This window comes from Dama dama, chromosome 20, assembly GCF_033118175.1.
Source record: "Dama dama isolate Ldn47 chromosome 20, ASM3311817v1, whole genome shotgun sequence".
In the NCBI taxonomy this organism is placed as follows: Eukaryota; Metazoa; Chordata; class Mammalia; order Artiodactyla; family Cervidae; genus Dama; species Dama dama.
In genome coordinates, this window is record NC_083700.1 from 43,181,192 (window position 1) to 43,207,520 (window position 26,329).

At 42.2% G+C, this 26,329-nt stretch overlaps 1 protein-coding gene, 1 long non-coding RNA gene and 1 pseudogene across 2 annotated transcripts in view; 2 read left to right on the forward strand and 1 right to left on the reverse strand.

The window, feature by feature from the left end:
• DBT (dihydrolipoamide branched chain transacylase E2) overlaps positions 1–10,345 on the forward strand; it is a 36,560-nt gene extending 26,215 nt beyond the window's left edge. Inside the window, exons 8-11 of the mRNA XM_061121294.1 lie at positions 2,629–2,706; positions 4,148–4,339; positions 4,481–4,552; positions 8,758–10,345. Coding sequence (XP_060977277.1) covers positions 2,629–2,706; positions 4,148–4,339; positions 4,481–4,552; positions 8,758–8,925 — 510 coding nt within the window. The 3' untranslated portion in view covers positions 8,926–10,345. The remainder of the gene's footprint in view (positions 1–2,628; positions 2,707–4,147; positions 4,340–4,480; positions 4,553–8,757) is intronic.
• A 1,522-nt stretch (positions 10,346–11,867) lies between these two features.
• On the forward strand, positions 11,868–15,780 carry LOC133040225 (uncharacterized). Its single transcript, XR_009688926.1, has 4 exons — positions 11,868–11,942; positions 13,407–13,723; positions 14,773–14,876; positions 15,385–15,780. It is a non-coding gene; the product is annotated as an uncharacterized LOC133040225 (long non-coding RNA).
• A 3,864-nt stretch (positions 15,781–19,644) lies between these two features.
• Positions 19,645–21,502, reverse strand: LOC133040226 (AT-rich interactive domain-containing protein 3A-like; annotated as a pseudogene).
• Positions 21,503–26,329: the final 4,827 nt, after the last annotated feature.

Genomic DNA, 26,329 nt, shown 5'->3' on the forward strand with positions numbered 1-26,329 from the left:
TAATGAGGGATCTAGACTATATTATAGCTCTGAGGGTCATCTGTAGAGGCACAGCAGTTGAAACTCGTGGATGAGATCACTCAAATTATGTGCAAAGAAGAAAAGAAAGCTTAGGGTTTTCCATCAGTGTTTAAGAGGTAGATAGAAGTTGAGTTGGCAAGGTGGTGGCAGAGGGTGTATGGGGTCAGTGGTTTGATGATAGCAGAACCAAGAAGTCACTTAAAAGCCAAGTGTGTCTATTGCTGAATGACAAACCACCCCCAGAGTTGATGGTTTGAAACAGTTAGCCATTTATTATTTCTCATGGGTCTACAGTCTATTTCTTTGTAGTCTACAATCTACATTTATTATTTCTCATGAGCATAGCCAGTCTGCTGATCTTGGCAGAGTCCACTCATATGTCTACAGACAGCTAGTAGGTTGGCTAAGGGACCAGCTGCTGTAGGATGACCTTAGTGAGATTGACTCATTTCTCTTCCCATGTCTCTCTTATCTGCCCAGTATACCAGCCTGCCCATGGGCTCAGTACTAGCAGATGAAGAGAGGAGGCAGAATGTAAACGCTTTCCCCAAGCTGCCCTGCACCCAGTTTGTTTTTAATTCACTGAGCAAAGTGAGTCACATAACATAGCTCAGAATCAGCTTGCAAGAGCACTGCCAAAGGATTTGTATATGGAGGCGTGCAAGATTGGGGCTTTTGATTCAGCCTCCCACACCAAGAGAGAAGAAAAGGTCAAAGGTCAACCAGAACTTACTAAATTATTGCTGAGGTTGAAGCTTGGTTGCTGTTAGTTGGGTTTGGGGAATGAAAGAAATTGAGGAAGAGGAGAACCTGAAAAAATATGTTAAGGCAGACAAGGCATAGGTACAAATGACGGTTAAAGTAATGTACAGGGGGGAAAATGACCTCATATCTGTGGACACATACCTTGTTTTTCCTTTTACAAAATTTGGATTATACTCAACATACTGTTTGTAATGTATAAGCAAAGAAGAACTAAAGAGCCTCTTGATGAAAGTGAAAGAGGAGAGTGAAAAGTTGGTTTAAAACTCAACATTCAGAAAACGAAGATCATGGCATCTGGTCCCATCACTTCATGGAAAATAGATGGGGAAACAGTGGAAATAGTGGCTGACTTTATTTTTGGGGGCTCCAAAATCACTGTAGATGGTGACTGCAGCCATGAAATTAAAAGACGCTTGCTCCTTGGAAGAAAAGCTATGACCAACCTAGACAGCATATTAAAAAGCAGAGACATTACTTTACCGACAAAGGCCTGTCTAGTCAAAGCTATGGTTTTTCCAGTAGTCATGTATGGATGTGAGAGTTGGACTATAAAGAAAGCTGAGCACCACAGAATTGATGCTTTTGAACTGTGGTGTTGGAGAAGACTCTTGAGAGTCCCTTGGACTGCAAGGAGATCCAGTCAATCCTAAAGGAAATCAGTCCAGAATATTCACTGAAAGGACTGATGCTGCAGCTGAACTCCAGTACTTTGGCCACCTGATGCAAAGAACCAACTCATTGGAAAAGATGCTGATGCTGGGAAAGATTGAAGGCAGGAGGAAAAGGGGACGACAGAGCATAAGATGGTTGGATGGCATCAATGACACAATGGACATGAGTTTGAGCAAGCTCCAGGAGTTGGTGATGGACAGGGAAGCCTGGCGTGCTGCAGTCCACGGGGTCACAAAGAGTCGGACATGACTGACTAAACTGACTGAACTGAATGGATTTTTTTTTTTAAATAAAGAAGATTAAAGTTATAGTTATCAAATCAAATGCTTTAGAAAACTCCTTAACTTTCCAGTTCAGGGATATGATTTTTTTTTCTGTCAAGACCACCCACCCACAGACAAAAATAACACAACACAATGCATATAACGGACCACTAATTGGACAAGATGAAGGTGGTAGGGAAAGGAATTCTTTTTATCGTCAATCTTAAGCATTTTTATTTTTTTAGTTTTTAAACTGTTTGCAAGGCATGACAACCAAATGCGATGTCTGACTTTGATTATATCCTGAATGGGCAGAGAAACAGCTATAGAGAACATTTTTGGAGACAGGGAAATCTGAATATGGACAGGAGAGAAAGCAGGGAAAGGCAGAGTGGGAAGACAGAAATGCCATCAATTTAGGGAGACAAGCTCTAAAGTCAGTGTTTGCATCAGCTCTGCCCTTCTCTTGGCCAGGGACACCAGCTACAACACTAGTTTCTCAAATCCTTGTCACTTGTTCTTTCTACACAGGGAAATAATTAACTGCTTTTTCAGGTTTTAATTCAAAATGTTTCCTTGAACTGCAGGTTTTCTTCTCATGGAAATCTTAACACTCTATGTGTAAATGAGGAAAACACAAGAATTTAGACTTTTTTTTTGGTGTTTTGGTCAATCTTAGTTATTTTGAAAATCTCCTTAGTGTGTACAAGCTACCTTGACTACTTTATCTTTTATTCTTAATTGATAAAGGTAACCTAGTTCCACATTTCCAGATGATAAGGTAGGAGTAACATGTCTGGTACATGTATACTTGAGATTAAACTCAACTTATAGAAGAGTTCTCTCCCTCCATCCTATCCTTTCAGAGTTAAAAGTGTTAATGTTGCATTTTCTCCCCGTTAAACAGGCTGCTTCCTTGGGATTACTACAGTTTCCTATTCTTAATGCTTCTGTGGATGAAAACTGCCAGAACATAACATACAAGGTTGGCTATGTGTTGTGAAAATATTTTGTTTAAAAAAAAGTGCAAATGTGCTGGTAGGTTAATAATTTAAAACACTCTTCAGATATGCAGATTTCCATTTTTAACCCCTTTTGGTTTTCTGGTTAGAATCTTGGAAGTACACAGCTGTGAGGCAGTGGGTTACATTTTTCACACTACACGCACTCCCCTCAAACAGAAGAGGGCTTGAAGTGGAATTCCTGCAGTTTTAAAAAGCAAGACCAATTTAAATGAGCAAATTAATGAAAGTTTAAATTCCGTTGAGTGAACTCTTGTGTTTGGAGTGAAAGTTTATGAAGACTGAGAACTCTTTTGAGGATGCTGGCTCTTACTTATTATTCTTATTAGAAATATACAACCAAGAAGTGAGCTTTATATTCTGGGGGGGGGGGGGTTTGAATCTAAAATCTTTCCATATGATTAATACAGTTTTCTCATTAAATATATACTTGTTGCAAATAATTCAAACCAGAAAATATTGATATTTACCTTCAGTCCCATGACCCTAAGATAACTGTTTATGCTGAGATATACATCTGTCTAGGATTTTATTTTTATACAGTTAAAAAATACATGGAATTCTATATATAATACATATGTAATATTATAATTTTTTAATTAAAATTTTCTTTTAACTATTTTCTTTTCCATATAATATATTTTAGACATCATTGTATGTCAATAAATACAGCTTTATCATCTGTTTAGCCAGTGACTTACTGACAAACATTTTGATCATGTGCAGTTTCTCCATCTTAGAAATAATCTGACTCAACCTCTCTGTGCATCTCTCCATGCTTCTGCGTTTATCCCCTTAGCACACGTTTTTGTAAATATTGGTACCTAATGTTAAATGTTCTCCAGGAAGTCTATGCCAGCTTACACTTCCACTAACAATGTATGAAAATAATCTGTTGCCCTAGTTTATCTTTTTGAAAAAAAACTTTTAAAATCATTCCAATCATCACTGGACTTCCCTGGTGGTCCAATGGATAAGAATCCACCTACCAATGCCGGGGACGTGGGTTCAATCCCTGATTCCAGATGCCACGGGGCAACTTAAGTCCACGTATCACAACTATCGAGCTCACACTCCAGAGCCTGCTAGCAACAACTACCGAAGCCCACGCGCCCTAGATCCTCTGCTCTGCAACAAGAGAAGCCACCACAATGAGAAGCCCATTCACCACTACTAGAGAGTAGCTGCCATGCTCACTGCAACTAGAGGAAGCCTGTGCGTTCCAGCGAAGGCCTAACACAGCCAAAAATGAAAAAATAAAAATAAATGAAAAGTTTTTAAAAATTACCATCAATCTGGTGAACATAGGTTTTGATGGTTAAGTTCATAAGGCAGTGAGGGTTGAGCCTTTCTTTTCTGTTAGCCTGTGAAAGGGCTACTATATAACTGTTTGTTTGTTTTTAGGCTTCTCATAACATTGGAATAGCGATGGATACAGAGCAGGGCTTGATTGTACCTAATGTGAAAAATGTTCAGATCCGCTCCATATTTGAGATCGCCATTGAGTTGAACCGCCTCCAGAAATTGGGCTCTGCGGGTCAGCTCAGCACCAATGACCTTATAGGAGGAACGTTCACTCTTTCCAACATTGGATCAGTGAGTAGTGGCAGTGTTCAAGTACATAAACCATAACTTAAGAATTGTGATCATGTACTCAGTTAAAAAAAGAAACTTTCATTTGCCATTTGTTCCTCAAAAGCTTAATTTCTCTACTCTTACTTTTTTTCTTTTTTTTAGATTGGTGGTACCTATGCCAAACCAGTGATACTTCCACCTGAAGTGGCAATTGGGGCCCTGGGAACAATTAAGGTGTGTTTGTTAAATAGTTGACAAAAGAGTTTAAGTAAATTGAGAGAGTGAAAACAAAGAGTAACTATCTCTGAGGTTTTCCCCCTCATTTTGTAAGTTCAAGTATGGTATTGGGTTTAATAAGCCAGTTATTTCTTCAGAAGAACTAGGCCCATACTACTCTGTAGAGTAAATACTCGTGATCTGGATCATTTTTGTATGGATCAACCATTGCGGATTATGTCAGGCACAAACGTGTGTGTTTATGAGTAATCACAAATGTAGCCAGTCGGAGTTTATCAAAATGTCTTAATTTCATAATGCCAAAGAAAACAGTAAGCCAATCCAAATCATTATTTATAACGGTGAGACACCGCTGAGAGCAGTTTTCTCAAACTTTGCTCTGTTCAGGAATCACTGGGAATGCTAGTTAAGAAAGCAGATTTCTTGGCCTTGGGGACAGAGCCTCCAAAACTTACATATTAAACAAGAACACGGGGGTTCCAGCATGAGTGAACTATGGCCCTGTTACAGCAGACTTACTTAGAATTAGGATTGCAATGATTCTTTTTTTTTTTTTTGCAATGATTCTTAACCTTGGTTACACATTAGAATCATCTGGAGGGTGTGAGAAAAATGCCCAAGCTCACCCTGTACCAACTGCACCAGAGTTTGGGGGACTCGGGCTTGGGCATCCCCATTAAATCAGGGTTGAGAAGCACCAGAGTTAAAGAAATAAGCTCATAGATACCATTTCAGTGCCTCCATCATTAAATGTCATTGTCACTACGTTAACCTTGATTTTGATCTTCATGTTTTCATAAGAACCTTTCTTCTCTGTATTTGTAATGCTTCAACATGGAGCATCTCTTAGACCTTTCATGAGTTTATTACTTTCATGTCAGCATCCAAAACATTCACAGAAACTTGCACTCAGCCTTTGATTTGTTTTCTAGCAGGTGGTACTTTGGTTGCTCCCTCTTCTAGCCCTGTTTTCTCTCTGGCACACGGAAGAGACAGGGAGAAAAAAATCAGAACAAATACATGACACTGTTCTGTCCAAATCAGGAGTTTCTCTAAGGGATAACTTCAGTCCCTCATTCTCCCTCCAGCAAGAATTCAGCATTTGATTCTCACTAATTTCTGACCTTTTTCAGTTTATAAACAAGCCATCATACCTATTTGACAAAGTTTTGTTTTCCCATCTCCTCCGAAAGTGATGTGTTTCCTTCTGAACTATACCTATAGATATATTCTTGTAAACTATACATAACAAAGTTTACCATTTAATCATTTTTAAGTATATGGTCGCAACAGTTAGTTACATTCACCTTGTTTGCAGTCATCACCACTGTTCATCTACAGAACTAAGTTTTATCATCCCAAACTGAAATTCGGTATGCATGGACTACATTTTGTTAATCTATTCATCTCTAGTGAATATTTGGACTATTTCCATTTTTTCAGCAATTGTGAGTAATGCTGCTATGAACATTGGTGTACAGAGATCTCTGTGAGCTGTATTTTTTCAGAATCACCTTACCCAAGGTTTTCTCAAGTATATCTCTTAGAGGATAAATCTTCACAGCAACTTAATAGAGCTACTAATCTTTGTTGGGTAGGGACAAATAATATTTCATTTTTTTTCTCCCTTTGTGTCGCCTCTCCTTTGTTATTTTCTGTTTTCACTGTAAATTTTAGACTGTCACTAACTGGTCTTAAAACACGAAACCCTCCACATTTCTCAGTTCTAAATCCTTATCTTTCTTGACCTATTAGCTACACTTAAGTTGATCAATACCGCCTTCTTGGAGAAGCTTTTTCACTGTGACATGAAGAAAACCTTGCTGGTCTGTTTTCTCCCTGTCTAGTGCCTATTCTTTCTGAGTATCCTTTGCCCATCCCTCCTCATCGCTGGATTTCTAAACGCTGGAGTACCCCTGGGTTCAGTTCCGGCCCTTTTCTTTGATCCAGTCTCAGTGGCTTTTAAATACCATTTAGATGCTGATGGCTTCCAAGTTTAGATCTCCAGACCAGATCTCTCCTTGGAACGCCAAACTCACCTTTGCTGCTTCAGAGTCTAGTAAAGCATCTCGTTTCCTGCTTCTTCCCTTACCACGCATCCTCACACATGCTCCTCCTGGAGTTGTCCTCTCTCAGTGACTGGCCCTTGTGCTCAGAAACTTCCAATGGCTTCTCACCTCACTCCAAAGTGAAGGGAAAGTAGCTGCGGTGGCCTGCATGGCCCTAGGCTGGTGCCACTCAGTGCGAGGGGGACCCATGTCAGGCCGTGACTGTCGCATCCGGGCTATGAAGAGATCATTACGGAAAGAGAGTAGGCAAAGAATCTGCGTGCAATGCAGGCGACCCGGGTTCAATTCCTGGGTCAGGAAGATCCCCTGGAGAAGGAAATGGCAACCCACTTCAGTATTCTTGCCTAGAGAATCCCATGGACAGAAGAGCCTGGCAGGTCCATGGGGTGGCAAGAGTCAGATATGACATGGCAACTAAACCACCACTAATTACAGAAAGAGGGTAGGGCTTAGAAATTTTCATTGCCAGCTCTCCTTTTTCTACCCGAATAAAACACAGTAAGAAGTTTATTAGCTTAGGTAGAAAAGGCAGAATGGTTATAAATTAATTTGATTCATTTTTAGTAAATTCAGATGATAGGCATGAAATATATAAATGGACAGTATTTCTGACCATGAGATTCTTATATATTTTCCCCAGGAATGTTAGAATTACACTGACAAATCACAATGGAAAGATAGGCTTATTTTTGGAAAATTCTTCCAGTGTGGGTCTTTCTTTTTTTGGCTGAGGTGTGCAGCATATGAGATCTTAGTTCCCTGACCAGGGATCAAACCCATACTCCTGCATTGGAAGCTCAGAGTCTTAACCACTGGACCACCAAGGAAGTCACCAGTGTGGGTCTTAAATACTCAGGTCCATCAAATGTGACAGGAGCATCTTTTTGGGTTTATTTCTATGGAGCATGCCAGTTTCAACAATAAGGTGTGGAGACTTACATTGTCAAGAATAACAAGCTACTTACAAAAACAGATCACTTCTTTAATTGTGATTTGGGAATGGGGCAAATTTCCAGGGATTAATCATCACCACAGCCAAGAATAACTGACCAGGAAAGAATGATCTCCAGTTTTTTTCAGAAAGTTGTCTGCTCATTAGGTAATGTTAAAATGGGACAAAGATGGAAAGCTTTTAAACATTCCAGCTTTAATATTTAATTTTAAGTATTCCATGAGGAATGCAGCCATCACAGAAGTCTGTATTAGCTGGTAGATAGCCTAGCATTTTTTTAAAAAATCACTGCTTTTCGACAGAGTGGTTTTGTGTCTAATGAACCTATCAATAAAAAGTGGGTCTTGTATTTTGTATACCTTTATATTTATTTTAGTAATTCATTTTAATATATATTTTTTAAAATACTTAAAATGAATTAGGGTTTTTTAAAATCTGTTTTTTAAAAAATCAAAGACGGACTGGGAACCATCACTCTTGTCTTTACAACGTGCCCCACTTTCTGCCTGCTCCGTCTGTGACCTCACCTCCCATCTCTCACCCTGCCCCTGCACTACAGCTGCCTTGCTGATTGTGCTGGTCCTCCAGTGCTCCAGCCAAACTTCCCCTCTGTCTTTCCAGGTGTCCAGATGGCTAGCTTCCTCACTGCCTACAGTGAGGACACCTTCTTGGTGAAGCTTTCTCTGCCTGCCTGTCAAAAATAAAATGCAACTTCTCCCCATCCCCACCTCCTGCCTCCAATCTCTGTCTCTGTTCCAAAATGCTTTACTTCTTTCCTTTGCACTTTTCACTATTTAACACTATATAATAAAATGTTCTCTCCAAGAGGGTGAGGACTGTTATTTGTTTTATTCATTGCTTTATCCCCAGAGTCTAGAAAGTACCTGGTACATAGTAGGTACTCGGAAAATAGCTGTTAAATAATTGAAAAATCTGAAATGAAATTTACCGTACATGTAGAAAGTATACAGGGGACAGGAAATGCCTTGGAGAAACTCTGAAAGCTTGAAGCACACACTCACAAAGATGGAAAAGGTAGGAGTCAGCATTTTCAAAAGTTACTTGGGATGCCCACTTCTCTGTTATAGGGAGGGAAATTTGCCTAATCTTTCAGCATTGCTGTTGCTAGAGCTTACTTTGTGCAAGTGAGGCTGACTCTTTGTTCTTTTCCTTATTTGTAGGCCCTTCCCCGATTTAACGAGAAAGGGGAAGTCTGTAAGGCCCAGATAATGAACGTGAGCTGGTCAGCTGATCACAGAATTATCGATGGCGCTACAGTGTCACGCTTCTCTAATTTGTGGAAATCCTACTTAGAAAATCCAGCTTTTATGCTACTAGATCTGAAATGAAGATTGATCAGACATCCTTGAACTTTCTGAGCTTCCAAAGAAAGCATAAAGCTCAGCTCTGCAGCACACGTTCCTCATCGCAGTTTGTATTGTAAATGACTTTAATGTATGATTACGGTTCTGAGGCACAAAGTGGATCAGCTATTCTGTTAGGCTTTTACTGAAAAGGAATAATTGTGTACTAGTTCTCCCAGGGCTGTCACATTTTATAGGTCATACTATGACTTTTTAATATGGTGCTGAGGTCTTTGTGTCCATGGATTGAAACTGGCAGGAACAACACAATGAATATTACTAAGAGACAGACAGCCATACACAATACTTGTCCTATTTTTTCTCTTTCTCTCTTTTTTTTAAATTTTATTTTAAACTGACTCTTAATGAAACTTAGAGAGTTTCATTATACTTAGTTGGGAAAAGGAATTTATATGCAAATATATTTTCTATTTCCCCACAATAATGCAAATTATTTTATAAAGTAAGTGCAATTATATTTACCTTTTAAGATATCCAGGAGTCTGTTGTTCTGTAGCTATTATCATCTGTAAATGTCTTCTTTGTATAAAGTAATGTCTTTTAAAAGTGAAAATTATAAGCTAATCTTAAAATGTCCAATTATAGTTTTGTAACCTATAAGGCCTTTGAAAGTATTTGTTTAAAGTGTATAAATTTTTAGACTTTTGGTAATGTTTTAGTGTTTTATTGGGAGAAATTTCACCTTTACAAACTTGCTTCAATGTGAGGAAGGTACTTGAAATGTAGCATTCACTGACATTGTCTTACATTCAGAAATCCATTACCTTTTAATTTTATTTTTTTACTTTCTTGGTCTTCAGCTAAGAAGGATAGACTAAGAAATTAGTGTCTATTCTGTTCTCCATATCCTGAGAAGGAATTTGAATCAGGGGAGAGAGAAGACTAATGGGTAATTATGGACATTAAAATAAAATAATAAATTTTGCACAGAAATAAAGGTATCCTCATGATCATTTTTGAGAGGCCCACTTGAATCAGAAAGTCAGGTTGTTTCTGATATTGTCTAAGTGAATACTTATGTTCACTTATGAATACTAAGTTCAGTTATGAATACTAAGTGAATATGTATGTTCAAGTGAAGTTTTGTGACAGAAAAAGTTGTTTTAATGTCTTCTTGATTTTTTTCAAAATGGAAATCATGTATAAGTCAGAAAATAATGGATCTAATGAATGTTATTCTTTTTAAAATTCAGATAATATGAAGGGTTGCAAAGAAAATAAAATCATCCATAATCCTACCACTATTAACAGTTAGATCAAGGTATCTGTATACATAGCTGTTCTTTTTATGAAAATGAGATTGTGCTGTATCTATTATTTTATAATTTGATTTTTAACATTATATTATCAGTCAATAAACGATTCCATATTATGATCCTTTTAAGTGGCTGCATAGTATTCTATTATTTACATTTGTTATACATATAAATATTAAACATCTATTGTATACTAAGTGTGGTGCTAAGCAGTGGGTATATAATGCCTATCCTCATGGTTCTTGCCTTCATTGGGCTTATAGTCTAGGGGGGAGACAGATACTTAATAATCATAAAAATAAGGATATAATTAACCTCTAAGGAAGAGGAAACAGGGTGCTATGAGAGCATCTAGTAGAGGTTATTGATCTCATCTGGGAAAATCAGGAGAGGGTGTACCATAAGTTAACCAATTATATATTGATGGCACTTACAGAACTTTAAGTGAAGAAAGGCATGATCAGTAAAAATTTCTCCTTCACTTAAGAAATGTGAAAACTAGGAGAACAGCAGTTTTTAAGTGAACATGTAATATGTGCTCAGTCACTTCAGTTGTGTCCGACTCTTTGTGACCCATGGACTGTAGCCTGCCAGGCTCCTCTGTCCATGGAATTCTCTGGGCAAGAATACTGGAGTGGATAGCCATTCTGTTCTGCAGGGGACCTTCTCGACCCAGAGATCAAGCCCGCGTCTCCTACACTGCAAGTGGATTCTTTACCACTGAGCCATCAGGGAAGCCTGAGGATGTAATATGTTCCCCTAACAGTCCAGCATCATTGGCTCAGAATAAATGCTTGAGCTATCCTATCACAAATCCCTGCCATTACCATCTTCTCTCTTGCCTCATCCTTTGAGAATTTGGTAAAGGATTGGCTTCTCATTGTGTGTGCGACCTTTAAGATAAGAGGACCCCCTGGAAGGGAGGAGGGGGCCAGGGGCACAGTCCCAGCAGCAGTGCTGATCCACGGGGCTCCACACATCCTAGGGTGGGAGTTAGGTAGAACAGGGCCTTGACCATTTTCTTAAAGGTTGAAATTTAAGGGGAGTTTCAGTCTGAGATTCAAGTTCTTCACTAGCATGTTGGGCAGCTAGGAGGTACAAGATATCCATGGGGAGAAGCCAAAGTTATTGGCCCCAAATTATTGTTGGGAGAGCCCAACAAAAAAATCAAGGTTCCATTCATTATGTAGCGCATTCCACTGATTCTGAAAAAGAAGCACAATAGGGAAGGAAGCTTGAAGGACAGAAGCCCAAGTGGTATTAATTTTCATTTTAGAGATCAAAATGTACCAAATCCTGAAACATTCCAAGAAGTGGTTATGTAGGAAGAAGAGAGCCTAAAGGCCTGTTTTGGCATTTCCTGTGGCTTCCAGGCAAAGCGGGTCTCAAAGATCACTTGATGGATTTCTTTGCTGATTTCTAAGTAAATATTTCTGAGAAATATGATGGCACTTGCTTAGCACTATCCTGCAGCACTAAAAGTATAAAGCCTTTCCTTGAAGTCTTCAGAATTCTTTAACATTCACCCTGTAATTGATTAATTACTTGGCATACATTGATTACTGAATATGTATTCAGTTCCAGGCCCTGGGATAGACATTATGGATAAAGATGGAGAAGATAGATGATGTTTTTCCCCTCACAGCGAGAGCTCTGGCTGGCGATTAATGTCTTCACCAGAAATGGGTCTGTGCCAGTAACACGGAGAAGACCAGTGTTTCCAGAGTTGAGTTGTATTTTTGGTCAGTTCTTAGTGGTGGTTTTGTTCCTTCCCTATAAACTGTTTTCTCACCAAGACTGGACCATTGTATCTCCTTAACACAGTAGCCATGCCTCATCAATTCTGCCTCACAAACTATACACATAATTGTAAGATAGAGACTCTATCCTTAGGCCACACAGGCCATTCACACTCTTAAGAAAGTTATAGTTTGGGGAACTTCCCTGGTGGTCAGTGGCTAAGACTCTGATCTCTCCGATGCAGGGGACCAGGGTTCAATTCCTGGTCGGTGAACTAGATCTCACAGGACACAATGAATAATTTGCATTCCACAACGAAAGATCCTGTGCGCTGCAACTAAGACCCAGTGCAGCCAAATAAATAATTTTTTTTTAAAGGTTGCTTTTCATGAGGCAAGCAGCATAGGGGACACCTACATGACCCTAGACATTCATTTAGGAGCGATGTGTGAGGGTTGTACCATCTGAGCATTGTATTTTCAGAGCATATAAAATATAAAGTACCATCAATGAGTCATCTAGCCTCTATGCTCACCTCATATTGATAGAGAGGGGAAAATTGAATAAATTCAAGACAATAATTATGATAGTGTCAGGCATCAATGCTTTACATATATTAATTAATTTCATCTCTCCAGCAATACTATGTGCGTGCTAAGTCGCTTCAGTCATGTCTGACTCTTTGTGACCCTACAGACCTTAGCCCCAGGCTTCTCTGTCCATAGAATTCTCCAGGCAAGAATACTGGAGTGGGCTGCCATGCCCCCCTCCAGGGGATCTTCCTGATCTAAGGATCAAACCCAAGTTTTCTTGGGTTTGCACTGAAGGCGGATTCTTTACCACTGAGCCACCAGGGAAGCATCAGGTAAATACAATGATTTCCCCTGTTTGAAAGATGAGGAAACAGAGTTTTTCTATTTAGATGTGTGTGGATTAACATACTCTAAAAGTGTAACAAGCTAATGAGTATATGCCACTTCATGTTCCGAATGCCAGGACTGTCCATGATTTTATGCTGTTTGAGCAATTGGTATTATTGGGCTAAAAGGAAGAAAGTTTGTCTTAGGGGTCTTAGCAGTTTGAAATGCTGCCCAAAGGCCTTATGTGCTCCTGGCACCAAAAGGAAGGGGTTTAGGGCATTAGGAATTCTCTGTAGCAGTAGTTTATTAGAAGAGCCTGGCAGGGCTACAGCCCATGGGGTTGCAAAGAGCCGGATATGACTGAGCAACTGAGCACACACTTTGGCCCTTGGTGGTCTTGAGTTTCCATCACAATGAACTAGTCCCATTCCCTGAAAACAACACACAGTTTATTTCCCATGCCTTGGCTGGGCTTATTTCTCCACAGAAAGAAAATCCAGAACCAAAGTGACTTCCTCTTTTAGACCTCCTCTGACTGTGCCTCCCTGGGTCTGAATCAATCTGTCTTTTCTTCTCTCTCTCCTCACAGCTCCAACAGGACTCATTCGGTGATGGAGCTGGATGAGTTCGTCTGTCTTCACTGCTGGCCTATGAACCCTCACAGTGTCTCAACTGGTCTGGTACTCAGTATGTGCTTGTGACTTAAAAAGAAATCTGCGTCCTGGATGAGATTATGTTTCTTTATGAAGCCCTAATGTAGCATAAAGATCACCAATGACCCAGAAAAGTATAATGTGAAGCAACCATGGCTGCAAAGTGACTCTTGTATCTATGGAATGACTCTGAATGGCTTGCTACAAGGAAAAGTATCTAGAGGAAAATGAATCTATTCAAATCTTATAATTGGTAAGGAGGCATTTGTTTTAAATTTTTGTGTTGTATGCCTATCTCATAGTTCATTGTAATTCCTCATTTAATCAGGAAGTTTAGTGCTTTCTCAAGCTCATTTTAAATTTTATAAAACTTGGATCAGCATTTTGCTATTTAAAATGCTTTTTTACAAATAATTCATGTATGCCACTATACCATGTGATTAAACGAAGCAATGATTTATCTAATGTCAAGCAGGAAATAACACAGCCAAGTTTCCCAACATTATTTATATGGGAAAACATTACCTATACTACAGATGCATTTTACTATGTCAAAAAGGATAAACTACCTAGTTTATTGACTTGCTGACTTATGCCCTGCCACTTTCAAAAAAATTTAAGAAAATACCTGTGTCCATAGTCATAATCACCACGTTTGAGAATATTATGATTATCATTGTTGTATTGTCATTGATAGCTACCTTTATGTAACATTTTAAATTAAGCATCTTAATACATTATTTTATTTAATCCTCGCAACAACCTTACATAATGTCATCCTTTCACTTTAATGGTGAGGAAGCAAAGTCTCAGAAAGGATAACTTGCCCATGTCCCCATAGTAAGTGGCAGAGAGGGGAAACACAAGCAGACCTGTCTTCAAAATCAACCTTTTTTTTCCCCCCAGTTTTATTGAGATGCTGATTGGACTTACATACACCATGAAATGATTACCACAGTTTAAGTTTAGTGAGCATCCATCATTTCATAAAGTGAAGTCAGACTGTTAAGTACTTCATCATACTTCTGCCCAACCCAGTATGATTAATGCTGTGGCGTATACTCTCCCAGTTCCCTAGATTTGTATTTAAGCAAAATCATTCCATTAAATTGGCTGTTTTCTGAGCTACCCAGGACAAGGGAAAATGGAAGAAAATCTTCTATGGGTCTCAATTATCCTAGATAAAAAAAAAAATTTCCTGTAATTTTACTTTAACATTGATGGTATAGAGCAAATCTGACACCAGAATATGCCTTTGTCTCCAGAGTGTGTGTTAGTTACTCAGCCATGTTTCCTATTTAGGTAGAAAAAGGGAGGGAGGAAACCCATGTTGCTGAATGTTTACTATGCACCAGGAACCATGCTCAACTCTGTCTGTGTCTCAGTCTTCATAATAGCACTTCACAGTAAGTATATCAGAAGTAGGTTTGGCTATAATTAAGATGGACCCCAAAAATGATGGCTTAAGCAACAAGAAAATTCTTTTTTTTTTTTGCAACAAGAAAATTCTTATCTCTCTCTAAGGCCCTTAGCTGGAATGGTGTCTCTTCCCTATTAAGTCCTTATAGATCCAGACTTCTTCCAGTTTTCTGTTCTGCCATTCCTTTGTCATACTTGTCTTCAACTGTCCAGAACAGTCCTTCGGCCATCACATCTACATTCCACACAGTAGGATGGAGGAAAAAGAGAGAAGTTATCTCTTAGGGAAGATTCCTAGAAGCAACTCTGGACACCACTCTTACATCCCACTGACTGTTAACTTTTAGTCATAGGGCCACACAGAGCTGCAAGAGAGGCTGGGAAATAAGTGGCTTTATAGTTAGCTAAGTATTATGTTACTACAGGTGAAGAAAATGGATATTAGGGGACAATTGCCAGATTGTGTCATAGGAGATATTTTCTTCTTCATTTCAGGTTAGAGAAAACTACAAAACGTAAAGTGATGTCATATGGCCACTAAAGTGCAAGCTGGTGCTCAACCCAGGTAAGTCTGCTTGCTGCTGCATTGTAGGAGCTCTTAAACAGCACAGGTGCTCTGACTTAGGTTAATCAACAACATAGATTAACAGATGGGTTGAAACATTGTCAAAAGAAATGCCCTCTCTCCTGACCTTTGCTCCATGTTTAATTCCATTTTGATCAATCAGTGTCTTCCTTGTATCCAGAACTAGTTAACATTCCCTTGGCACACTAGTTCAGATTAATTTCCAGTTCTTTGTGGTAAAGTTATTGGAGACTCAGAACTCTCTAAATTTAAATTTATTTCTAGCCATTAGACTATGGGTAGAGATGATGTAGACCATTTCTAGATGTGGCCCATTAAACCTCCCAAGAGCTCCTCCATACTCTCTTTCCTTCCTTTCTACAGCTCTGAAGCCTGCATGTTGGAAATGACAGACATACAGGGTGGGAAGCACCAATATTTCCAAATGACTAGGTGGAGCTTCTCTGATAGCTCAGCTGGTAAAGAATCTGCCTGCAATGCAGGAGATCCCAGCTCAATTCCTGGGTCGGGAAGATCCCCTGGAGAAAAGATAGGCTACCCACTCCAGTATTCTTGAGCTTCCCTGGTGGCTCAGATGGTAAAATATCCACCTGCAATGCAGGAGACCTGGGTTCGATCCCGGGGTTGGGAAGATCCCCTGGAGGAGAGCATGACAGCCCACTCCAGGATTCTTGCATAGAGAATCCCCATGGACAGAGGAGCCTGATAGCCTACAATCCACGGGGTCACAAACAGTAGGACATGACTAAGTACAGAGAGCTGGAGAAACTCCCCACCACCCCATTTTCTGGCACTAATTGGTTTACATGTTCAGTTCAGTTGCTCAGTCATGTCTGACTCTTTGTGACCCCATGGACTGCAGCACACCAGGCTTCCCTGTCCATCACCAATTACCGGAGCTTGCTCAAACTCATGTCCATTGAGCCCTTGATGCCATCCAACCATCTCATCCTCTGTTCTCCTCTGTTCAACCATCCCTTCTCCTCCTGCCTTCAATCTTTGCCAGCATTAGGGTCTTTTCTAATGAGTCAGTTCTTCACATCAGGTGGCCAAAGTATTGGAGCTTCAGCTCCAACATCAGTCCTTCCAATGAATATTCCAGACTGATTTCCTTTAGGATGGACTGGTTGGATCTCTGCAGGTGAAAAATAAAACTTGTATTGTTTGAAGACACTCATTTTGAGACTAATCTCAAAATAATACTCTAAGCTGTCCAGTCCAATACCCACCAGCCAAATATGACTATTTAAGTTTTAATTATTATGACTATTGTGCAATTGAGATGTGACTAATGTAACTGAGAAGCTGATTTTAATTTTATTTAACTTTTAATAAATTTTAAGAGCCACCTGTGGCTAGTGGCTACCATACTGGACATTGTAGATACAGAATATGTCCATCATCACAGAAAATTCTGTTGGATAGCACTGCTCTAATTAATTAAGTAAACTTATTGAGAAAACTCATTTTTAAAATAAACTCCCCTCCCGACCAAAACAAAAACGAACAGAAAACCTCTCTACCTTTTTAATAGCTAATTTCCCTCTGTCTAAAAGAAGACTCAGGGAATTCCCTAGTGGTCCATACGGTTAGGACTGTGAACTCTTATTGTCAAGGGCCTGGGTTCAATCCCTGGTTGGGGAACTAAAATCCCAGAAAAAGTAGACTTGAAACACTTCTTTCTTGCATTGTTACCTCTACCAGCCATTGCAGGGACAAGCTTCCCGTCCTGCTCCTTCCTACCTTTGCTTCACTTGAGTTCAATTAATTAGGATGAACCAGTGGTCTTAAACTCCTTGCAGTCTGACTTTCTTCCCCACTACTTGCCTGTAATCATGATGTGCTTGGCAAGAGGTCGGGCCACATCTCTCTCCCCAGTGTCTACTAAATAGTTCTTTCTGGATCTACCTTTCTCCCAAGCTTGTTTTCACTCTTTAGCAACTCAAGGTCACCACACCTTTCAGCGACATCTCACCAGACAGACCAGGTCACCTCTGAACTATTTATGCTGAACCTGAGGTCAGTCATGTTACCATTGTTGTCACATCAAAATAGCTGCAGGCTTTTTCATGTGACAGAAGGCATTCCCATGTAGGCAAATATTAAAGGTAACATGAATCTTTGTGCTCAAGCTCAGAATTAAAGAAAAATAAATTCATTAGGAGGCAGTCCCAGTACTGAGCAGAAGGGCTCTAACCACGAGCTAATTTGTATGCAAGTCAAAGTCCTGTGAGAGAACTCTCTGCCAGCTTGCTAAAACTGAGCAGAAGAATTTGGAGACAGTCCAGAGGAGAGCCACAGAAACAGCCAAAGCATGACAAGAATAATTGCAGTCCTGTTAGAAAGAGGCCGTCTATATCAGGCTTTTACTGAGTACCATGTGGAATGTTACAAGGCAAAGCATGGGGGACAGCTGCTGTGGATCCTAACAAGAGACGGCAGAAGAAATGAGAACAGGAGGGAGATCAAGAATTAGGTTTGAGTTAGGGGGAAAGTCAGGGTGGTTAAAGATAGGCTTACCTTCATCTCAGCTGAGGAGGAGGCAGCCTCCCCTCAACAGGTAGCACAGGGCTCCCGCCTACCCGCATTCCCGGGCAGCCGTCTGACAGGGTTAAACTTGCAGTAAACTGTGTAACTTGAAGTTTGCTGCAAGAAGCTTCTAAGTATGTGGTGCCAAGTGAAAGTTGCTCAGTCATGTACAACTCTTTCTGACCCCATGGACTATACAATTGCTCAGTCGTGTCCAACTCTTTGCGAATCCATATAGTCCATGGAATCCTCTAAGCCAGAATACTGGAGTGGATAGACTTTCCCTTCTCCAGGGGATCCTCCCAACCCAGGGATCAAACTGCATTGCAGGCAGATTCTTTACCAGCTGAGCCACAGGGAAGCCCCCAAACATGGTAAGAATGAAAAGTAAAAAACAAAAGTTATAAGCCAGTACAGAAGTGTAATTATCTAGAACAACCTAGCAATTTAATTTTCTTGAAAAATGCAACCAGAGTTCAGACTGCAGTAACCAAGGCAGGTTAACTAGGCTGATGACAGGTATAATTAATTGGAAACTGCAGGCATGAATATAAATCTGAACATGACTGACAATTTGAAACATAATAAATGCTTAAATGTGACAGAGAGGAGTCCACAGGCTAAGCCATCACACCAACAATTCTGCAAACCAAGGGCTTCACAAATTGCATCAGAACCTGGCCTTAGTCCTATTTTGTTTCTGGCATAAGATTAGAAGGGCCTTGTTGGTTCAAGTGTTCCATGGACAGAGCAGGACAAAATGTCAGAGAGTTGGTGTAATGTTTTAAAACCACTGTCACTGACTGCACTACTTTCTGAAATAAGTTTGTGGATATTAAAAATATTGATATATAAATGCAATGCTTTCCAATTTCTTTTTTTTTTAACTTGTTTTTTTTTTTGCCTTTTTTTTCCTCTTTTTCTTTTTCAAGTCCAGTTTCCCTGAATGAACACAAATATATAGATATATATATCTTTTTCCTAGGTTTGATTCCTCCTCCAAGAATAAAATAGAATATTTACAAAACAAAACCCCTAAAACCTCTTAAAAACCCTATAGAGTTTGAATTTCACTATTTCTTTTAAAAAAACAACAACAAAGTTTCTGAAAGCAATAACAAAAAAAAAATTCAACTGATCTTGGCTCAGGGGTTTCATTCAACATGAGGAGCTGGGTGTGGTGAGTGTGTGACAAATGGACAAAAAAAAAGCAAAGAAAAAAAACAGATAAAAATGAAAAAACACAGTGCAGGGATGTATGAGGTAAACAGGATTGGCCTGTTGAAACCAGACACCAGTCCATGTGGGTCCACCATGGCTGCAGGAGAACCCTAGTAGACATTTGCCTCTCTCATCTCTAATTTCCTTTGATATTCTCACAACTCATCTCTGAATGTCTGAAACCTGAGAAATGCAAGTGTTCCTCGATTTTCCCGTTTTATTAAATTTTCTTTATATATATATACATATATATATATATGTATGTATATATTTTTTTCTTTTCTTTTTGGCATTAAGCTGTCGCTCCTCTGTGGATACCTCCCCTCCCCACCTGTATCTTCTGCCATCCCAGCCCCTGCTTGGCCCACCTGGACCCCCCTGCCCAATCTGGCAGGTTCCCAGGGTGGGGAGTGTAGTGGTTAAGGCAGTGAGTTGTTTGAGGTAGATGTGGGGGGTGCAGACATCCCTGCTGGCCCTGCCTGACTGCCTGTACTGTTGCTGCTGCTGCTGCTGGTCCCACTGTTTCCTCCCCGGCTGCTGCCGCCTCCACCTTTGCTGGGAGCGGAGGGTGGCGTGGAGGGCGGCTGGGCGAACAGCACTCCTGTGTACATGATTCCGTTAATCTCTGCTGCTGCTGCTGCTGCTAAGTCACTTCAGTCGTGTCCGACTCTGTGCGACCCCATAGACGGCAGCCCACCAGGCTCCTCCGTCCATGGGATTTCCCAGGCAAGAGTATTGGAGTGGGGTGCCATTGCCTTCTCCCCGTTAATCTCTACTGACGGGCTAATACTGTTGCTGCCATTGGTGCTGGTCAGGTTCACAGCTGAGTCCTGGAGGCTCTCAGAGGCTTGCCTGTTGATCCGGATGCTCATGGGCAGCTATGCCATCATGGCCAGGAAGTCCTGCTGAAGTGCCCACTGCATCAGCCGCTGCTGCTCCTCTGCCACCAGGGCCATTTTCTTCTCCGGAGGCTCCCATACTCCCGTTTCTCCCGAAGCTGCTCCAGGGCAGCCGCCTGGGCTGCTACTGCCTGGGTGGCCACCACAGGGTGACCTGCCAGGGAGACTGGCAGGCAGCCGGGGACCGTGATGCAGATGGCTGCATCCTCCTCTTTCTTGACCTTGGGGGCTGGGGTGATGGAGCTGCCGTTGGTGTTGGTGGCCAGGCCCAGGGAGGACACAGGCAGCTTGGGCGAGGACAGCATGCTGTGGGCCCCTGCCAGCGAGTAGGCAAAGAGGGAGCCCCCAAAGCTCTGGCGCCCACCCTCCCACCGATTGCTGTCGATGACTGCCTGGAGCTCGTTGGGGTTGCTGAGGCCACGCCTCTCACACTGAAGTAAGGGTACAGGTACTTCATATACTGGGTGCGCAGGGTGAAGGCAGCGCTGGTGATGGACGTGGGCAGGTTCAGCCCCTTGGTGATCTCTGGCCACAGCTTCTTGTTGATGACCTGCACCAGGCCGCCCTTCTCCGTCACCAGCACATACAACGTGAACAGGTCGAGCACCTGCTTCGCCATGATGGGGATGCGGTTGACAGGTGTCCCTCGCCTCTGCACGACACTGAACAAGTTGTCCAGGAACTCCTTCCTCTTGGGGTCTGCGTCCAACTCGTAGAGCTGCTTGAACTGCTTCTCATACATCCAGTCCCCGTGGTGTGGTGGCTGCAGCTGAGGTGCAGCATGGGCAGCCCCTCCGGGGACAGCGGGGCCAGTCCCCGGGCGCTCCTGGCCACCCAGTGCCCGGGATCCACTGTCACCGCGGAAGGCCTGGAGCAGCTGAGCGTTGCGGAACAGGGCTGGGGGGCCCAGGCTGGCGGCGCCCGGGGGCCCAAGCCCCTCCTCATCCTCATAGTCCTCATCCTCCTCGTCCCCTTCGTCGTCCCCCAGGCCTTCCTCCAGCTCCTCCTCCTCCCGTTTTGGCTTCAGGTCATCGTCGGAGCCCGCATCCTCAAAGCGGCCATCGCCCGTGGGGAGGCTGGCTGCCTCCTGCCTCGGCCGGGTGGGGTGGGCGAGCCCGGTGCCCCCTCCAGGGCCGCATCCTCACCCTCCGAGCCGGGGGCCCGTCCTCCGAGCTGGGACTGGGCGCATGGCCAAGGCCGGCGGCAGCGGCCCGCATGGCGGCCAGGGTGGCCATCTGCGCCCGCTGCATCCGGGCGCTCTCGGGCGCCCTGTCCTCCTCCGGAGTGGCCCTGGTGCGGGCTGGGGGTTCAGGGCCTCCAGTTCTTGTGTCCGCTGCTGCCGCTGCAGGAGCGTCTCCATCACAGCCTGCAGCTTCATGGCCCTGCGGGCCGGGCCGCCCCCGGCACAGGAGGGGGCGGTGGGGGCGGCCCCTGTGGGGAGGGGGCCGGCCGCACTTTAGTGTAGGGGCCGCGGGGGTGCCGGGCCGTGCAGGGGAGCAGGGGGAAGGGGCAGGCGCCGCTGGGCTCTGGCCGAGGGCTGGCGGGGCTTGCCAGTGGCAGGCGGGTGACGCCTGCTTTCTCATACTGGGCACCGGGGGGTGGCGGCGGCTGGCGGGTGGCTCATTCACGTGTGTACAGAAACCTACTGCCCCCGCCTCACCGCGCAGGGCCAGCTCGGGGGCCTCGGGGCGCGCTAGCGGGGGCGCATGCCCCGCGTCTGGTGTCCGGACCTGCCCCGGCCGCGCCTGGCCTCCGGCCCGGGCCACGAGCTGCGCGCTGCTGGCTCCCGGCCACCGCCGGGTTTGTGCCTGCTTTCCAGTTTCAATAAAATGCTGTTATTTCCATAAGATGTTTCTTTTCAGTGTGTAATACTTTCTAAATACAACAAAAATTCTCATAGCTTCCACTTTACGAGCTGTTAAATGTTCTGCATAGTATTTGTGGACATATGAAAAAATCATTTTCGTGGTTGCCCATTGAAATGTATACCGCGTTTCAAAAGTTGGATCAGTATCCTAGAAACAAAGTATTATGTAATTCATATAAAATTATCCAGTGAAAGTTTAACATTTCTGTAGAAATAAAAAGTAGTGCATAAAAATAAAAGCAGAAGGAGCATGTCTTTTCAGTATTATGAGGTTAAAAATACCTTAACGTATAGGAAACTAGTGTAATTTGGGGGTCAATATTTGGCAGATATGGAAAGGGTATTGTTTTTTCTTTTTTCTTTTCCCTTTGAAAAAAAGACTATAATGGTTTTTATTCTGTGTTCATCTGAGGTTTAAATTGCCCAAGGAAGTTGAATAATATTGATTATTACTGCTTAGGTTCTATATTTCATATGAGAATTATCTTGGCATAAGAAAGATAGTTTAAGGGAAAGACCATAGCAAACCACTTCATCCATAAGAGAAATTATGTTTTGTTCACTTGTATTTTGTTTGCTGAATAACATATTGGTTATGGAGACTCACAGCATACTTTTCACAAATGAGGATTAAATTGTTTCCATGACTTTCTAATTTTTGACCTATTCCCAGTTCAGTTCAGTGACTCAGTCATTACTTTGCAACCCCATGGACGGCAGCACGCCAGGCCTCCATGTCCATCACCAACTCCCGGAGTTTGCTCAAACTCTTGTCCATCGAGTCGGTGATGTCATCCAACCATCTCATCCTCTGTTGTCCCCTTCTCCTTCTGCCTTCAATTTTTGCCAGCATCAGGGTCTTTTCAAATGAGTCAGTTCTTCACATCAGGTGGCCAAAATGTTGGAGTTTCAGCTTCAGCATCAGTCTTCCAATGACCATTCAGGACTGGTTTCCTTTAGGATGGACTGGTTGGATCTCCTTGCAGTCTAAGGGACTCGCTAAAGAGTCTTCTCCAACACCACAGTTCAAAAGCATCAATTCTTCGGGGCTCAGCTTTCTTTGTAGTCCAACTCTCACATCCATACATCACTAATGGAAAAACCACAGCCTTGACCAGATAGACCTTTGTTGCCAAAGTAATGTCTCTGCTTTTTAATATGCTGTCTAGGTTGGTCATAACTTTCCTTCCAAGGAGCTATATTTTTAATGTGTTTTTATTCCCTCTCTCACCTGGCCATCCCACTTGGCCCTCTTCTAGATTTGTTTTCTTTTTCTAAACACAAGCATCACAGTTGAATGCAGTCAGGGCCATGGATCCTGATGAAATACATCCCTGAGGGACCTCAGAATGCAAACCTGGGAAACAAGCAGATGGAAACACACAATGAGAGGAGAGGATAGACCAATGTGTTTAACATTAAAATGAGATACTAACTTTGTGTGAAGAGTGGAGCCATTTAGCTGTGTGCTGTGCTTAGTAGCTCAGTCATGTCCGACTCTTTGTGACCCCATGGACTGTAACCCACCTCTGTCCATGGGGATTCTCCAGGCAAGAATCCTGGAGTGGATTGCCATGCCCTCCTCCAGGGGATCTCCCCAATCCCGAGATTGAACCCAGGTCTCCCGCATTGCAGGCGGATATTTTACCATCTGAGCCACCAAGAATACTGGAGTGGGTAGCCTAACCCTTCTCCAGGGATCTTCTTGACCCAGGAATTGAACTGGGGTCTCCTGCCTTGCAGGCATATTCTTTACCAGCTAAGCTAGATGAGCTCATTTATCCCTCCTCCACTGTGAAGCTGTCTTCTTAATTTTATCTCAGTTCAGGGTTTCCCTGGTGGTCCACTGGCTAAGACTTCACCTTCCAATGCAGGGGGTGCAGGTTCAATTCCTGGTTGAGAAGCTAAGATCCCACATGCTGTGCTGCCAAAAACCAAAGTAATGTTATAACAAATTCAACCAAGGCTTTAAAAAAATTGTTTTATCTCAGTCTCAGAAGAAAATTCTTTTAAACTTAGACAATCTTCAGCACTGACATCCACACCCAGCTCTTCCCTTGGCTCCACTGCTGGAGAGTGGAAAAAATAACAAACCCTCATTGAAGACTTATTATCTGCAGGCACTGTCCAAGCTCTTTCATATCTTAACTCACTTAATCCTCATGAAAACCCATGAGCCGCTCTTATTTTTATCTACATTTTACCAATAAGGAGCAGAGGCACAGGGAGATTAAGTAACTTGTCTGAGCTACATGCCGTGGGAATTGGGATATTCAAGTGTATAAAGATATAGTAAACATACACAGGAAATTGAAAAAGTTTAAAAAGTACACTTAACTCCAGAAAACACAGAAAGTACCAAAGTAAAGCAATGTAATAATATCTACTATTTAGTTCATCTACGAATAATATTTTCAAAATAATAATGATCACTACTGATTTAACAAAAATTATAGTAGAACTAGGAGAGGACAGGAGAAGGGGAACTGTAGGATAATGAGTGGGTGGTTTAAGACAACAGAATACTCATCTTTCATGGTACGAAGTCAATAGGTGATTCTGAAATTGGTAGATGAATAAATAGCAGAATAAGAATATTTTTGGAAATCTAACAAGACATAGTTACAATACTTGTGTCAGTTTTTCAGATGCAGATAACAGAATTCTCCCAAGCAGGTTTAAGGAAGTGACGTTAGTTCACAAAACAACTCCTGGAACTACATTACAGAACTGGGCTGGTGAGGGAGCTATTGAGGCTGTTCCCAGAACCAGCTTCATCTACTGTGGTCTGGAAAGTCTTGCTGCCCAAACTAACTCCTGAAAGTATTTTCTCTGCTGTACCCACACCAGCAAGAATGGACTCTGGTCACTCAGCCTGTGTCCTCACCTACTTTGCCTCTAAATCAAAGTAGATGATTAGCAAAATCTTAGTCGCATCCCTAATCCAGTAGCAAGGGAGATTGGGATATTTTCCCCTAATTCTATCTTGGTAGAGTAGATTCACAATGGGGGGGGGGGGCAGTTTTATCAAGCTGTGCAGAGGGTGTTTGGAAGATATGGGCAGCCATGAATGACAGATCATCTCTATACGTGCCTTATCTCTTCTTTCTAATCCCTTGTGTGTATGCTTGGTCGCTTTGTGTCTGACTCTTTGCGACTCCATGGACTGTAGTCCGCCAGGCTCCTCTGTCCATGGGATTCTCCAGGCAAGAATATGGAGTGGGTTGCTATGTCCCCTGGAGAGATGTTCCCAACCCAGGGATTGAACCGAGCAATTAGTCTTTCCCTTCACCAGGGGATCTTCCCAACCAAGAATTGAAGTGGGGTCTCCTGCATTGCAGGCAGATTCTTTACCAGCTGAGCTACCAAGGAAACCCTTTCTAATCCCTTATTGTCCTCGAATAACCAAAATTGCTTAATCTCCTCATAAATAGCTCATGTATTTGTTCACTTTGTTCCCACTCTCCTGCCATTTCTCTAGTGTAGGTCACTTTTAACAACTTTTCAACTTGTCTCACTCCCTGCAGTGTTACCTCTTAGATCTGCATTATGGAAAATAAGAGGCTAGATAAGAAAAGAGAGAAACTTTGAAATTTGTGGATTTTCTACAGGTATGGTCAAATTAAAATTTAACTGTAGACAGTGCCAAACGCAGAAATAAATCTAAATTGTTTCCAAGGGAACAATTTAGTCTTCTTTTTAATGGAAACAAAACTCCTCCCTGAACTTCAGTGTTGACTTATGAACATATTCAAGGCAGCTGTGTGTGGAATGGTGCCAACTCTCTGGACAGGGAGGTTATAGAGTTTAGGTTCTGTGATCTCCTTTACTGTTTCTGTGATCTTGAGAAACCCCACAACTCTCTGAACTTACTCACTATACAGGCATTAGAGAATTTCTATGGAATAATTGGGGCTTCCCAGGTGTTGCTAGTGGTAAAGAATCTGCCAATGCAGGAGACGCAGGAGATGTGTGTTCAATCTCTGGGTCAAGAAGATCCTCTGGAGTAGCAAATGGCAACTCACTCAAGTGTTTTCGTCTGGAAAATTCCATGGACAGAGGAGCCTGGTGGGCTACAGTCCATAGGCTCGCAGAGTCAGACATGACTGAAGCAACTTGGCATGCATGCATGGTCGTTTTATAATACGTGCAGCCCAGCATTTTGCAGCACACGGAATGCACTTCACATGTTATCAGTTGGTCCTTTGCACAGAAGCTCCATGTGATTTTTGCTATTCTCAGCTTTCTCCATGAACTAAAATTAGAACTAGGCTGACATTACATTTCACCCAGCTACAGTCTGACTGAGGATTTTCATCACTGGGAGTCACACTGAAA